Source organism: Sinocyclocheilus grahami, unplaced genomic scaffold (assembly GCF_001515645.1).
Source record: "Sinocyclocheilus grahami isolate Dianchi unplaced genomic scaffold, SAMN03320097.WGS_v1.1 scaffold179.1, whole genome shotgun sequence".
NCBI lineage: Eukaryota > Metazoa > Chordata > Actinopteri > Cypriniformes > Cyprinidae > Sinocyclocheilus > Sinocyclocheilus grahami.
In genome coordinates this window covers 1,828,673-1,843,435 of record NW_015505358.1, presented here as the reverse complement: position 1 = coordinate 1,843,435, position 14,763 = coordinate 1,828,673, and the positions used below count along the sequence as shown (strand labels likewise).

Below are 14,763 nucleotides of genomic sequence, written 5' to 3'. Positions count from 1 at the left end.
TTTGCCAGGACGTTGCTATGGGGTTGCTGGGGTGTTCTGGTTGGGGTGGTTGCAGGGTGTTGCTATGGGGTTGCTGGGGTGTTCTGGGTGGTAGCAGGGTGTTGCTGGGGTGTTTGCCAGGGCGTTGCTATGGGGTTGCTGGGGTGTTTGTCAGAGCGTTGTTTAGGGGTTGCTGGGGTGTTTGCCAGAGCATTGCTATTGGGTTGTTGGGGTGTTCTGGGTGTTTGCAGGGTGTTGCTATGGGGTTGCTGGTGTGTTTGCCAGGGCGTTGCGACGGGGTTGCTGGGATGTTTGTCAGAGCGTTGCTATGGGGCTGCTGGGGTGTTTGCCAGGACGTTGCTACGGGGTTGCTGGGGTGTTTGCCAGGACGTTGCTACGGGGTTGCTGGGATGTTTGTCAGAGCGTTGCTATAGGGTTGCTGGTGTATTTGCCAGGACGTTGCTACGGGGTTGCTGGGGTGTTTGCCAGGGCGTTGCTATGGGGTTGCTGGGGTGTTTGCCAGAGCGTTGCTATAGGGTTGCTGGTGTGTTTGCCAGGGCATTGCTATGCGGTTGCTGGGGTGTTTGCAAGGACGTTGCTATGGGGTTGCTGGGGTGTTTGCCAGGGCGTTGCTATGGGGTTGCTAAAGTGTTTGCCATGTCACATCATTGACATTACCAGATGCTAGAAAACACCGCTCATTCAAGAACTCAAAGCTAGAGGGTGCCCTCGTGCAGATGGCGCAAGAGCTTAATGTAAGTGTCTAAATCAAATGTGCACAGCTCAGTTGAATGATACATTTGTGCTATTTAACTTAATGCTGTTGAACCTACTTTATAAAGCAAACTTTCTGCTAAATAAGTGCGTGCTGTTTATCTTTCAGTCAGATGCGCATGAAAGTTGTGTTCTTTACTATAGTAACATCAGGTTTCAGGTGCATTTTCTTTCTGAATCATCATTGACCGGTAGAAAAACTGTACCATTTTGTTTAAAATGAAAGTAAGATAAAGACCCTCACGTCATGTAGAGGTGTGTAAAATGTTTGGTTGAAAATACAAATACAATAGGCCATATAGTTGTTATGAATAATTCACTGACATTTAAATCAAGACATGTGCCTGAGAAAGAGAACAAACAAGGCAATATCTTATTATTCAGTGAAGAGTTAGTGAGGGAATCGTGTGGAAAGTGCATAATATTCTAAAGTAGTCTGTCATATGTTTCTCGGTAACACTGTAATAAGGAATGAAACTATTACTAGTTTCACAATAAAATTCCAGATGGTTATGTTTACTATTTCACATTTTTAGTTATGTTATAGTTATGTATAGTTATATTTATGGCTGGGTGATATGGCAAAAAAAAATTATCACAATAATTTTTTTTCATATCAGTCAATATCGATAATTATCAAAATACATTTCAAATATTTCTTTCTTTCAAGTTTAAAAGCAGATTTTTCTACTAAGTGAAAGTTTTAGAAACCAGACTGTTAATTGTGGTTTAAACTACTCTTAATGGTCAGAACAAAATAAATATCTTAATAGAAAAATGAATTTCTTAGTTTCTGCATGTTCTAATGAGTGATATTGTTTTAAATCCTGAAGCAGGTTTGTGTTCCTGACTTTGATGACGAGTATCTTCAGCACAGTTTGCAGTGCAGGCTTCAATATTAATAACAGTACATTTTTTGTCTCTTAGAAATGCACATTCGACAGTAGCCTGAGTTGATAGTAGTAGTAGCTTGAGTTTGGATGCAGATGTAAATTTATGTTCATTATCAAAAACAGTAACATCTGTAAAAATTGTAACAACCTTATTTTTATACAGTATGGTGAAATTTAATTATGAGTTTCATTAAAATTAACCATTGGTCTTCCATAGTAGTATACATTTAGATCATGATAACCACAGTTAAAACCTCAATACCATGGTAAAAATATAACTATAGGGTTTCTAGGTATTTGTATGAAAAACAGTAGTCTAAATAAATTTATAAACACTAGCTTAATCACAAAAAATATTGTAATTATATTCCATTACTCCTTTAATACAATTAAAGCATGTCTACATTAAAATATAATAAAATTTGACACGAATTTCTGAGGTGTTTGCCCAGGACGTTGCTATAGGGTTGCTGGGCTGTTTGCCCAGGCTGTTGCTATGGGGTTGCTAGGCTTTTCTGAGGCGTTTGTCCGGGGCGTTGCCATAGTGTTGCTGGGTATTTCTGGAGTGTTTTCTTGGGGCGTTGCTATGGGGTTGCTGGGCTTTTCTGGGGTGTTTGCCTGGACTGTTGCTATGGGGTTGCTGGGCTTTTCTGAAGTGTTTGCCCAGGGCATTGCTATGGGGTTTCTGGGCTGTTCTCTGTGTTTGCTAGGCGTTGCTATGGGTTTGCTGGGCTTTTCTTGGGTGTTTGTCAGGGCATTGCTATGGGGTTTCTGGGCTTTTCTGGGAAGTTTGCCTCGGCATTGCTAAGGCATTCTAGATGTTTGCCGGTACATTGCTGTGGGTCTTTGCCTGAGTGTTGCTATGGAATAACCACAGTTAAAACCTCAATACCATGGTAAAAATATAACTATAGGGTTTCTAGGTATTTGTATGAAAAACTGGTCTAAATACATTTAGTATAAATGCACAAACACTATATCTTAATCACAAAAAATACTGTAATTATATTCCATTACTCCATTAATACATTTAATACATGTAATATAAACCTAATATAAACCCTTCTGTGTTGCTATGGGGTTGCTGCGCTGTTCTGTGTGTTTGCCAGGGCATTGCTATGGGGTTACTGGGCTTTTCTGGGGGGTTTTACCGGGGTGTTGCTATGGGGTTGCTGGACTTTTTTGAAGTGTTTGCCCAGGGTGTTGCTATGGGGTTGCTGAGCTTTTCTGGGTTGTTTTCCCGGGTGTTGCTATGGGGTTTCTGGGCTTTTCTGGGGTGTTTGCCAGGCCGTTGGTATGGGGTTGCTGGGCTGTTTGCCCGGGGCATTGCTATGGGGTTGCTAGGCTTTTCTGAGGTGTTTGCCCAGGACGTTGCTATAGGGTTGCTGGGCTGTTTGCCCAGGCTGTTGCTATGGGGTTGCTAGGCTTTTCTGAGGTGTTTGTCCGGGGCGTTGCCATAGTGTTGCTGGGTATTTCTGGAGTGTTTTCTTGGGGCGTTGCTATGGGGTTGCTGGGCTTTTCTGGGGTGTTTTCCTGGACTGTTGCTATGGGGTTTGCTGGGCTTTTCTGAAGTGTTTGCCCAGGGCATTGCTATGGGGTTTCTGGGCTGTTCTCTGTGTTTGCTAGGCGTTGCTATGGGTTTGCTGGGCTTTTCTTGGGTGTTTGTCAGGGCATTGCTATGGGGTTTCTGGGCTTTTCTGGGAAGTTTGCCTCGGCATTGCTAAGGCATTCTAGATGTTTGCCGGTACATTGCTGTGGGTCTTTGCCTGAGTGTTGCTATGGAGTTGCTAGAGTATTCTGAGTATTTGCCAGGGTGCTATAGTGTTGCTAGGGTGCTAACAATGGTGTTGCTATAAGGTTGCTAGAATGTAATGCCTGTTTGCTAAGGCATTGGTATGTGGTTGCTAGGTTGTTCTGAGTGGCTTCTTACCATCTCAAGTGAAAGAAGTCCCTCCTCATCTCTCTGTGATATTCTGCTCTCTAGATATAGCTTAGTTTCCTTCTTTAGTGTAAGATTATAAAATGTTTATTCTATGTTTTAAACACACCTCTAGCGTTGAGTAATAGTGATGTTTGCCTTAACACATAATATGTGACATGGTGGTCACCATGGTGTGTTCAGATCTGCTCATTTGTCAGTTCTGTGTAAATGAGAGCATCTCCCGGAGCAGAACTGTTTCTTTTAATGAAGTTCCTCTATAGACGCATTGTATGCCCACAAAAAAAAAAAAAAAAAGTCAAGATTGGGAGCTTGTAAGGCAGCTTTCCAGGAACACTGTACACCGATACTTCACTATTAAACATTGAATGGCAGCTACTGTGTCCAATTAGCGTAAACAGATGAATATTTTTCTTCTATTGACTCTCTCTGCCTTTGCCAGGCATGGAAATGTGCAAAAACACACATAGCACTCTCCTGACTGCTGACTCAACAATAATTGTGCTTTTTCTTGTGTTCTTCAAATGATTTTTTTTTCTAATCCTCTTGTAGTGCTTGAACTTGTCACCCACAGGTGATTATAATTCTCTGAGCTTGTCGTCCTCTCCAGGCTGCTGTGACATTGAGCTGATTGACGGCGTTTTGCTTTCATCGGCCGACGGGCTGGTGCTTTAGCGTTTATTCATTTACATAATTGCCAATAATTAGCATAGTAGCTCTTTTTGCCAAATCTGGAGGTAGGGTTGCCAAATAAATCTGGTATTTTTGTGCATACTTAATATTTACATTTACATTTTGTCATTTTGCAGACGCTTTTATCCAAAGCAACTTACAATTGGGGAATACATAAAGTGACAAGTATAACGAAACTTATATAATAATTATATAATAATAGTGAAATAATTACAAAATATACTAGTTTCATTAGTAGCTTGGTTGTACCATCTCTACATATCGAGAATTGTCAAAATACTGATTATTAAGAATATATATATTAACGTAAACACTCAAATGAACTCACTTGAAGGCTAAATGGCATATATTAAATATTAATATAAATATTAATTAATGTTAATATTTAAGCTTATAAAATTAATTAAAATTACTTGAATTAAAAATTTACTTTTTGATTAAAGTCCAAAAACTTACTTGAAATAACCTAACAAATCAATCGGGGCTAAAGCAGTTCCATTAACGACAAATTAAATTCACACAATCTCACTAATCTGTGCACGCTTATTCTTAAGCAGCCCTTAATGTCGATCATGGATCAAATCGATCCACCATGACAAACGGCGAATATATTTGTGCTGTTTAATGCATTTGAGACGTTGTGTTTTCCTCAGTGCATAACTGACATGGCACATGTATATTTTTCGTCTGTAAATGTTAGAACGTCATGCAGATATATCCATTTTGCTGTCAGGAGTGAACGAGCGCTGCACGCTATACAGATGGAGCACAATCGATACATTTTGCTAAAATATTTGTTGTTGGACATTAAATGTGTCTTTTGTAGAATTTTAAACCTATACATATAAATGTATTTTTATGATAGCAGTAACTGTAAAGGGACTATTGTAACGGGTAAATCAAATATAAGCTAGTATACTAATTACTAAGCTCAAATGAGTTTCTTAGTTAAAATATAGTCATTTTCTTTAATATTTATATCATTTTTAATTCAATGATTTTAACTTTTAATTGAGCTATTTTAATGCTTTAAAGATCTGTTCTGCAAACTGTAAAAGGTACATCTGTCATAAAACCAGAGAGAAAGGCTGCATGGCTAGAAACTGTAAAAAAAAAAAAGTCAAATCATAGTATGTTTGAGAGTCAGAGCTTGATCTAGGCCTATGTTAAATTAGCTTTATGGAACCAAATCATTTGACAATTAATCACTGAAAATAAGCATGGCTTATTTGGTAAACTTGTTTTATGAAACAGGCTGTGATTATATTTTTTCCATTGCATCGCATTGTGTTGAATCGAATCAAATCAAAATTGGATCGCACTGTATCGTAACGGGTGAATCGTTCCGTATCGCATCGCATCAGTAGCTGCTTCATATGTATCTTTAATGTACCGTATCATTGGCTATGCATCGAGATGCGTATCGCATCGGCTTCATTATGGAGATGCACATCCCTAATATTTAATATACTGTATAATAAATACTCTTACTGTATGGCAACAATGGACTCATTTGGAGCTGTTTATAATAGAGAAATATTGACATGTCACTGCTGTATGGTGATGAACCTCTCTGGACGTATGGAAGAGAAACCGTAATGAAGAGCTGGTGTTTGGCTCCTCATGAGAGACGCTCTGTCAGTCTGATCCGTCTTGACGTGCCGGCGATATTTCATTCAGTGTCAACTCTGGGCTCTTTCTAGAGCAGCTCAACATGAAAGTCAAATCAAGTTTAATTATCCAGCCTCGGTCCGAATAAACAGCAGAGTGGAGAATATGCCTGGAGAAAGGCCTTCACATGTAATTGGTGATGGCTTGAAAATTCAGCCACAAGTGAAAGAATCCAGTCAGAAATGAAATAGGAAGGTAATTATGCAAAGAAGTTTCTTATAGAGGAAAAAGAAAACTCTAGTTTAGTTATTAATATTCTGAATTTATTTGAATATATTGTAGTATTTGTTATATTTTCCAGTTTAAATTTAGTTTTAGCAATTGTGTTGTGTGGTTTTGTCAGTTTTATTATTTTTATATATTTGTACATAGATTTATAACATTTTTATTGAATCAGTTATTTTAGTACATCAAGTTAAACTATGAGTATTGCCTTGGTAACTAGCTTAAATTGTTGTTGTTATTATTATTATTATTATTATTTTATATTACAAATTTTATTCCAGTTACCGTTTATTTAAGTAATGATTTTGTTTAAGTAATGATTTTTTTTTAAATTGACTATTTAATGGAAAACTTTAATAACCCTGCTAGTGTGTTGTTATTACTTATTATATTATGTTTTATTATTTATCATTATTTTGTATTTTTATTATATATATATATACATATTTATGTTTGTGCATGTTTTCATATGTTATAATATGTTTATTTTATTTTATTAAGTTCATGTTAAGTAATTTTTTTTTTATAGTTTTAGTTAACTAATAACTCTGTCAGTTGTGTTGCTGTAGTTGGATGCAAACTGTAAGAAATCAAAAGTCTTCAAGTTGCATTTTTACCTCTTCAAGTTTAGTTTCTGACTTTTTAAAACAAACCTAAAATGCCCTGAACATTACATCTAGAAGCAAGGTCAGAAACGACTCAAAAAAATCTATATCCCCATCTTGAGCATCCTGCAGCTACTGTGAAGCACCTGTACTGATGTGTTTTGCAGAAAAATATTATTTTGATTTGATATGAGGAGATTTATAAGCTTACCTACTTTGCACTGACTATTTGCATCCGAGAGATTCATGCATGTCATGCATAATATTACAGTAATACTGATATGACTTATGGGATTTTGCAGTTGAAGTGAGCATTGCACAAATATGATGCACACTAAGTCTGCACATTTTGAAGACTATAAACTGTGGACTTAACAAGCTGAATTTTATGGGTTCCCAGCAGCATTTGCAGCCATTTCTGCCATAGACACTGGGGGGGAAGTTTTCTCCAGTAATTAGAAATGGCCAAATTGTCCCTCCAGTGTTTGAAAATCTTGCACTGATCTGCTTCACTCTTTACACAGCGCTCTGTTTGCTGATAGGATGACAAAAAGATTTAAAAGTTAAATTTTTAGGCAGATCTGCCTCAAAAGTCTAACAGTGCTCATCAATGTCAGAATTATTGAGATGGCCAAACATATCAAAGTAGGCGGGGCTTACTGTCAGCAGGAAGTGTCAGTTTCAACTGAGAAATCAAAATTCCCTTGATCTTTTTACATAATAAGAGGTCATTGTACTATAAAAACATCCTGTAAGTTTCAGAACTCAAAACTTTCTCATTAGTCTACAATCATCTTATATTGAAGCCAATCTGCCGAAACGACAGATTGTGGAATGTGCCGCTCTATGATGTAATAGTGTGGCTAAACTCCGCCTCCGCAGGAGAAGACCAATGCCTGTTTAGCCCCGCCCACCGATTCACGCATCTAGTGTAAATAATGAGAGAGGCAAACGCAGGTCTACACAGAAACTAAATGATAAAGATGAATCCGAAGACAACAAGACGCTGTTCAGAGCCAAGTTGTGGGAAAAACACAGTCTTTGCATTGCCTTCCTTCTGATCCCAACATTAAGAAAGAGTGATTAGTGGATGAACTTTATTTTTAATGAAGATCTAGACCTCGTCAGTAAGAACTTGGTCCTTTGTCCACTTCATTTCACCGTGGATGCGTTTACAAACAAGGCACAATTCGATGCAGGATTTTCAGAAAGATTGAAACTAAAAGACGATGCTGTGCGACTATATCGGATCCGACAGTAATGTCGCACCACACGAGTGTGAGTAACTGTTTTTCTTATGTGCTCACTATTGCTTTATCTGTTATTACAGATCGTTTGATATGAACTGAGTATTTATGCGTTTTTAACTTAAATCACTGCAGCATCCATCTGTGAAGAATGTAGCTGTTAAACATACACAACTGTTAGCCAATCAGATCAGTGGGCGTTTACTTCCGAGTCTACAATCCGCCACAGCTATTCACACAGAGCGTTCTGATGAGGGTCAAAACAGGACAGAAAATAGCCTTTTACTGCTAAATTATGATGTTTTTTTGATGTAAAAATACTGATGATGTTATAAGTGGACCTCAGAGAACAGTACAAAATAATTTTAAAAAGGCAGTTCATGACCCCTTTAAAATATTATTTGCTAATAATTCAAAATTATTACTTCCAAACTATATATATATATATATATATATACAGTGTTTAAGACATGGTTATGGACTTGCCACAGAAAATAAAAAAGGTAATTATGACTTTTTACCTATTTTACTGATTTTTTACTTGAGTTTTTATCTCACAATTCAGACTTTTTTTTCTCGCAATTCTGACAAACTGTGATATAATAATTCTGAGAAGAAAAGTTCAAATTTTGAGATATAAATTTGCAATTGCAAGAAAAAAAGTTGGAATTGTCGCAGTTACCTTTCTACATTTTTATTCTAAGGTGGCAACAAAAAAAATTAATTGCGAGATGTAAACTCTGAATTCTAATTTTTAAAAAAAGTCACAATTGAGACAAAAAAAGTCAAAATCTGAGTTTATGTCTTGCAATTATTTATAAATCGTTTATATAAACAAAATCCAAATTGTGAAATAAGAAGCTGCAATTACTTTTCAAATTTTTTTTTTATTCTGTTGTGGGGAAAATAAATTATTGTGAGATATAAACTCAGTCAGAATTTTGAAAAATTCTGTGTTTATATCTCACAGTTCTGTTTTTCTTTGTTTCTGCCACAGAATAAGAAATAAAAAAGGTAATTGTAAGTTTTTATCTCACAATTTGTACTTAGTTTCTTACAATTCTTAAAAAAAAATCCGAATTGCAATGTATAAACTCAGAATTGTGAGGAAAAATCATATTTCTGAGATAAAAATGTGCTTTTATTTATTTATTTGAATTCTGTGGCTGAAATGCACTTTCATAGCTTTCAAAGTCTGTAACTATGTGTATACAGTGACAGAAACGTTCATCTGCTGTAGACTTTCATCATCTCTCTGCCAAATTCTCCTGGTGCGCGTGTGAATATGCATGAAAAATGTCACACATTTATGTAAAGCAACTGTAATCCTCATTCATTTGTAAAATACTGCAGGATCACGTTTAGCCGGAGTTATTATCAGCCGGGTCTGAGTGCCGCGGATGCTTTTGGATCGTGGCCTGCGGCTGTCAGAATTGCAATGTATAAACTCAGAATTGTGAGGAAAAAGTCATATTTCTGAGATAAAAATGTGCTTTTATTTATTTATTTGAATTCTGTGGCTGAAATGCACTTTCATAGCTTTCAAAGTCTGTAACTATGTGTATACAGTGACAGAAACGTTCATCTGCTGTAGACTTTCATCATCTCTCTGCCAAATTCTCCTGGTGCGCGTGTGAATATGCATGAAAAATGTCACACATTTTTGTAAAGCAACTGTAATCCTCATTCATTTGTAAAATACTGCAGGATCACGTTTAGCCGGAGTTATTATCAGCCGGGTCTGAGTGCCGCGGATGCTTTTGGATCGTGGCCTGCGGCTGTTGCAGGGCCGCTGGCGCTGTGATCAAAGGGCACTAAAACGAGATGTTTCTGCTCTGGCCTCTGACTCTCTCCCTCTCATTTATTCCGTCCAGGCCCCGTCGTCGCCCTCCTCACCTTCGGCTAATGAACCGAAGTATGAGAAGCGCTGGCTGGATGCCGTCAGCCTCCCTCTGTTCATGGCTCGAATCTCTCGACGCAAAGCTGGAACTGACAAATTAAGGTACGGTAATCTGCCGTGATGCGGCTCGAGCTGCAAGGTTTGCCCAGTGTTGGTTTTGCAAGCGTTTTTCATTTAGGTGCTACGATGTTAAATCCAATATCTATGCAGCGGCATGCCGTGTCTGGAAAGGTCAGCGATGCAGCAGCAGCAGGTCGAGAAGAAGTGGCTCTAACTTGAGTCATCTGCCATTGAAATCAGAATGATATCGCATCATGTCGGCGGAGAAAGATCTATAAATATGCACTTTAAAACTCAAAGCTCGTGATTGCAGCAGGTGGAAAGCAGATCCTTAATTAGGCAGAATGCATAATCTGAATATATTTCGATGTGCCTCGGGCTCGATTCCAGGTGGAGTTTCAGGTCTGACAACTTTGATTTTAACCCTGTAAAACCTACTGTACATGCCTTCTGTCGTCTGATTGATAGTTTAGACTTTTTATCCAGTAAAAACTCTTTTAGTGTAATTGTACAAACGTCCAGCTTCAGCTGGAGCTTCACGTGTCTTTCTGCTGTCAAATCTTGACTGATTTTGATCAAGTAAAGGTCAGAATAACTGCAGTAATATCTCCAGATGAACACTTACTGCACTGAAGCAGCTCAGCTTTACTTGATTCTCCATCAATCATGTTTTAGAGTCTCAAATCTGATCCTCAGGATCTTTTGAGGAGCGTTTGTTTCCAGAAGCTTTACTTTCACTGTTCCTCAGCGGAGGAATGATCTTCACAAGCCTCCAGAACATCTCACGGTTATTTCTTCATCTCTCAATCACTGCATTATATGTTCGGATCATTTCAATCTCATCTTACTGAGACAGATTATTGGAGATATAGAGCGACGACTGAGAATTATATCATTTTATGTCAGTATCTGCTCTACTGTTATAAAGATCTCATTGATTTACATCACAAGCAGCAGAATTGCATCATATAAATATCAGCATCAACATCAAATAATTTGAGTCTCTGAATAAAATGTAGCTGTTTTTTTGGCCTGCATATTCTCACTATATCAGACTATATGAACCATAAAAACCCGATAGATCAAATATGATACAAAACATAAACACATATGTAAACTTATTATATATGTAAACATTTTTCGTAATACAAGAGGAGAAAAAATGGGGAAAACATGCCACTGATGCATATAGGCCATTCTAAATTATATTTGTGTTGTTTTATTTTTGCATTGAAATGTCAAAAAACAATAGTGTTGAATTTGATTTAAAGTTAGTTAAAGAAATTATTTACATTTTTGTTTATTTATTAGTATTATTTTTTTTATTTAATGCATTTTAAAATAACATAATTTGATTTAATGCATTATTTACTTTTGGCCCACAGCTCTCATTCAGGTTTGATTTTTAGCTCTTCGTATTAAGAGGAAAAGAGGAGGAAAAATATGGCATTGAAGCATATCTTCTAATTCATATTTTTGTTTTATTTTTGCATTGAAATGTCAAAAAAACATTTGGATTGAATTTGTTTAAAAAATAATTTAGAATAAAAAAGTATTACTTGTTTTTTTTTTTTTTGGATGTATTTTAATATAACAATAATTGGATAAAATGCAACATTTACTTTTGACCCACGGCCCTCAATCAAGTTTGATGATTAGCCTTTCATATTAAAAACATCTTCTGCACTTTTTGGTCTAAAGATTCAATAAACTGTTTCATTTCTCAAAAAAAAAAAAAATATATATATATATATATATATAAAAATTGACTAAAATTTCATATGCCAGGCTTTACAGTGTTAAGTATGTTGTGCTTTTGATCTCTAAGTAGTTATTGATTTGTTTTTCCGTCCATCAACTATACTTTTTCTATCAAGCAGAACTTTTCACTGAATACGACTCCTCGAGTGATATTTTTGGTGCGACTGAATGCATTTTTAAGCTTTTAACATCTAAGAGTCCATCTTTCATGAAGGATTTTCAGCTTTTTATCATTTTAATACTCCGTTTTCACATCCCAGTACCATTCCCACCGAATGTAAGACGCTCCCAGAAGCCGAAAGCATCTTCAGTCTCTCGTCCTTTCCTCTCGCTGCTCTTTCGTCTTCGTTGTGAGCCTCTCTCTGTGTATGCGATGGCCGATGAAGACGCGCGCTCACCAGACTAATAGATTTTTTATTGTGTCCTGTCAGTCACTCAAAAAAAGCTCAGCTACAGTCTGCTGCTAGTTCAAGCAGAACATTACAGTCTCCAGGCAATTTCTATCTGAAAAAGGCCCAGCGCTGAATGGACGCATCTCACACATGGTTGGCATTAATTGAAATCATGCGATTTATTGAATTGCTTTATTGGAAAAGTTGGAAGCTGCTAAAGATGCCGTGTTTTGCTTCTGTAATCTCACTTCAATAACAGTGTTAGTCTTGCTCTCACTTGATTTAATGCTTTAGAAATGTTCATCTCACGGCCTTTTGCCCTCTGTAGCCCCTCATAAGCACAATAATCTGCATTGAGGAGGCCAGAATGGAAAGGACTGCTGAAGCGTCACACAGAATAGGTTTTGAGGCGACAGTCTTTCTGACAGCTATCATTAACTAGTCAGTCCGGCAAATCAGAGTGTAATTCATCTGTGGCACGCTCCAAACACGCTGAAATGACATGCCAAAGCCGCCCATTACAGACAATTGATGGTGGAGTGAGTGTGCCAAACCTGTCATCAACGAATGCATCTCATCCCTCAGAATCTGAATTGATAGCTTTGAACATTTTAAACAAACTCAAATAAGCAGGTAGCAAAATCTGAACTAACAAATGTGTTTGAGGTCAGTCTTTTGATATTGCTGGGAGATTTGATTGCAATCTGGTTTTGTGGCCTGGATTGATTGATTGATTTGAATTTCTAATGGGAATACATTCCATCTTTATTACAATTGTACACTTCACAGATCTACTGTACAATTTAAAAAACACTTCATTCGTTCGTTCATTCATCTATCAGTTTTGACGTTGCTATTGCTGTTTGTTTTTATGACCTATTTATTAGTTTTGATATTGCTATGAAATTTGTGTACCGTCTGATAGAGTGTATTTGTATGCACTCTATCCATCCATCAGTGTTGATGTGTTGCTATGATATTTGTATACAGTCTGGTTTTATTACCTATCTATTAATTCATTTACATTTCATATGGATCATCATCTGGGAATTTCTACTGGAAATACATTAATGTAACGCAATAAAAAACAGTACTGTAAAATAGTAATGTACAATTCACAGATGCACTTTACAATTTAAAAGTTATTTTATTTTATTACAATTGTATTATCATTAGTGGTTGTAATATATAATTAGTAGTGTATGATGAATATTATTTATTTATGTATTTATTTATTTTGCACTAAAGTGTGTTATTGAGAATTGGAGGGAAAGTGTACATTTGCTTAATTGCTTTTAAAGTAATACCAAAATGCAAAGTATTAATGTTTTAAAATGTATATTTATTTATTTATTTTGTTTCAATGTTGTTGTGATTTTTTTTTTAATACAATCTGGTTTTATGTCATTATTTTTTTTTTAGTTTTCAAATGTAGCATCTTTAAAATTTCTACTGGAATACATTACTGTAATGCACATTTTCTATCATCTATCTACTTGGCTATTTTTTATTTTAATTTTTTTTATTATTCATGTGAATCATCTGTGAAAATGTACAGTAAGCCACCTGTAACCGAAAGCAATGATTCAATACTGTGCAAATCGTGACCACACTTATCGATTTGTCTCTGTTCATGCAATGTACAATATGTCTCTGATGTCTTATTCATTTCTTCATCAATAATAGAATAAATCTCTGTGGCGTTGAAGATTTGATCAGGAATCTTTTCGTTCCTGACACGAATCTTGCATCATGAACTAATTACTGCCAGAGTGTATTTTATCGCAGGGAGTCACTCCAGCAACAATGGCTCTGTTCACTATAGAGCACTAGTGTACGAGTGTGCCCTTAACAGGCAATATGGACTTTATTCAGCTGCATGCTGTTTTTTAAAAATAATTTGTGAAGCAGTAGACAATATACAACAATAAGTGTTTCAGCTAGAAGTGTGCTAATGTTGTCAGATTGACAATGAAAACAATTATGATTATTATTAATGCCTTTATTTTTTTATAATGTTTAATGTATTATTATTATTGTATATTCATGCTTTAATAATTTTTTTTACATTTGTATATTTAATACTTTTATAATTACACTTTTATTCATTTATTATTTTAATATATCATTAATATTCTATATTAATAATAATAATAATAACCAATCAATATAATCAATTAAATTAATAAATAATAAATTTAAAATAATACAAATAATAAATAAATCATTATTTGTATTTGTATTATTATTCATTATATTTATTATAGTATTATTCATTTTTATATTTAACTGAATGATGATGATGATCATATTAATAATAATAACAATTATTATTGCTAATGTATTTTAATGTATTACTATTAATGCATCATTATTAGTATTATTAGTGTATAACATTTTAATAATAATAATAATAATAATAATAATATTTTAATCTATATTAATATTATTATTATTCTTGTATTTAATTTAATAATAATAACAATAATGATAATAATAATAATAATAACCAATCAATATAATCAATTAAATTAATAAATAATACATTTAAAATAATAAATAAATCATTATTTGTATTTGTATTATTCATTCTATTTATTATAGTATTATTCATTTTCATATTT

General features: G+C 35.3%; 1 protein-coding gene across 1 annotated transcript in view; it reads left to right on the top strand.

Annotated features, from left to right (window-relative positions):
• sntg2 (syntrophin, gamma 2) overlaps nucleotides 1–14,763 on the top strand; it is a 60,308-nt gene that overhangs the window by 15,796 nt on the left and 29,749 nt on the right. Inside the window, exon 9 of the mRNA XM_016284076.1 lies at nucleotides 9,901–10,028. Within this exon, the coding sequence (XP_016139562.1) occupies nucleotides 9,901–10,028 (128 nt within the window). The remainder of the gene's footprint in view (nucleotides 1–9,900; nucleotides 10,029–14,763) is intronic.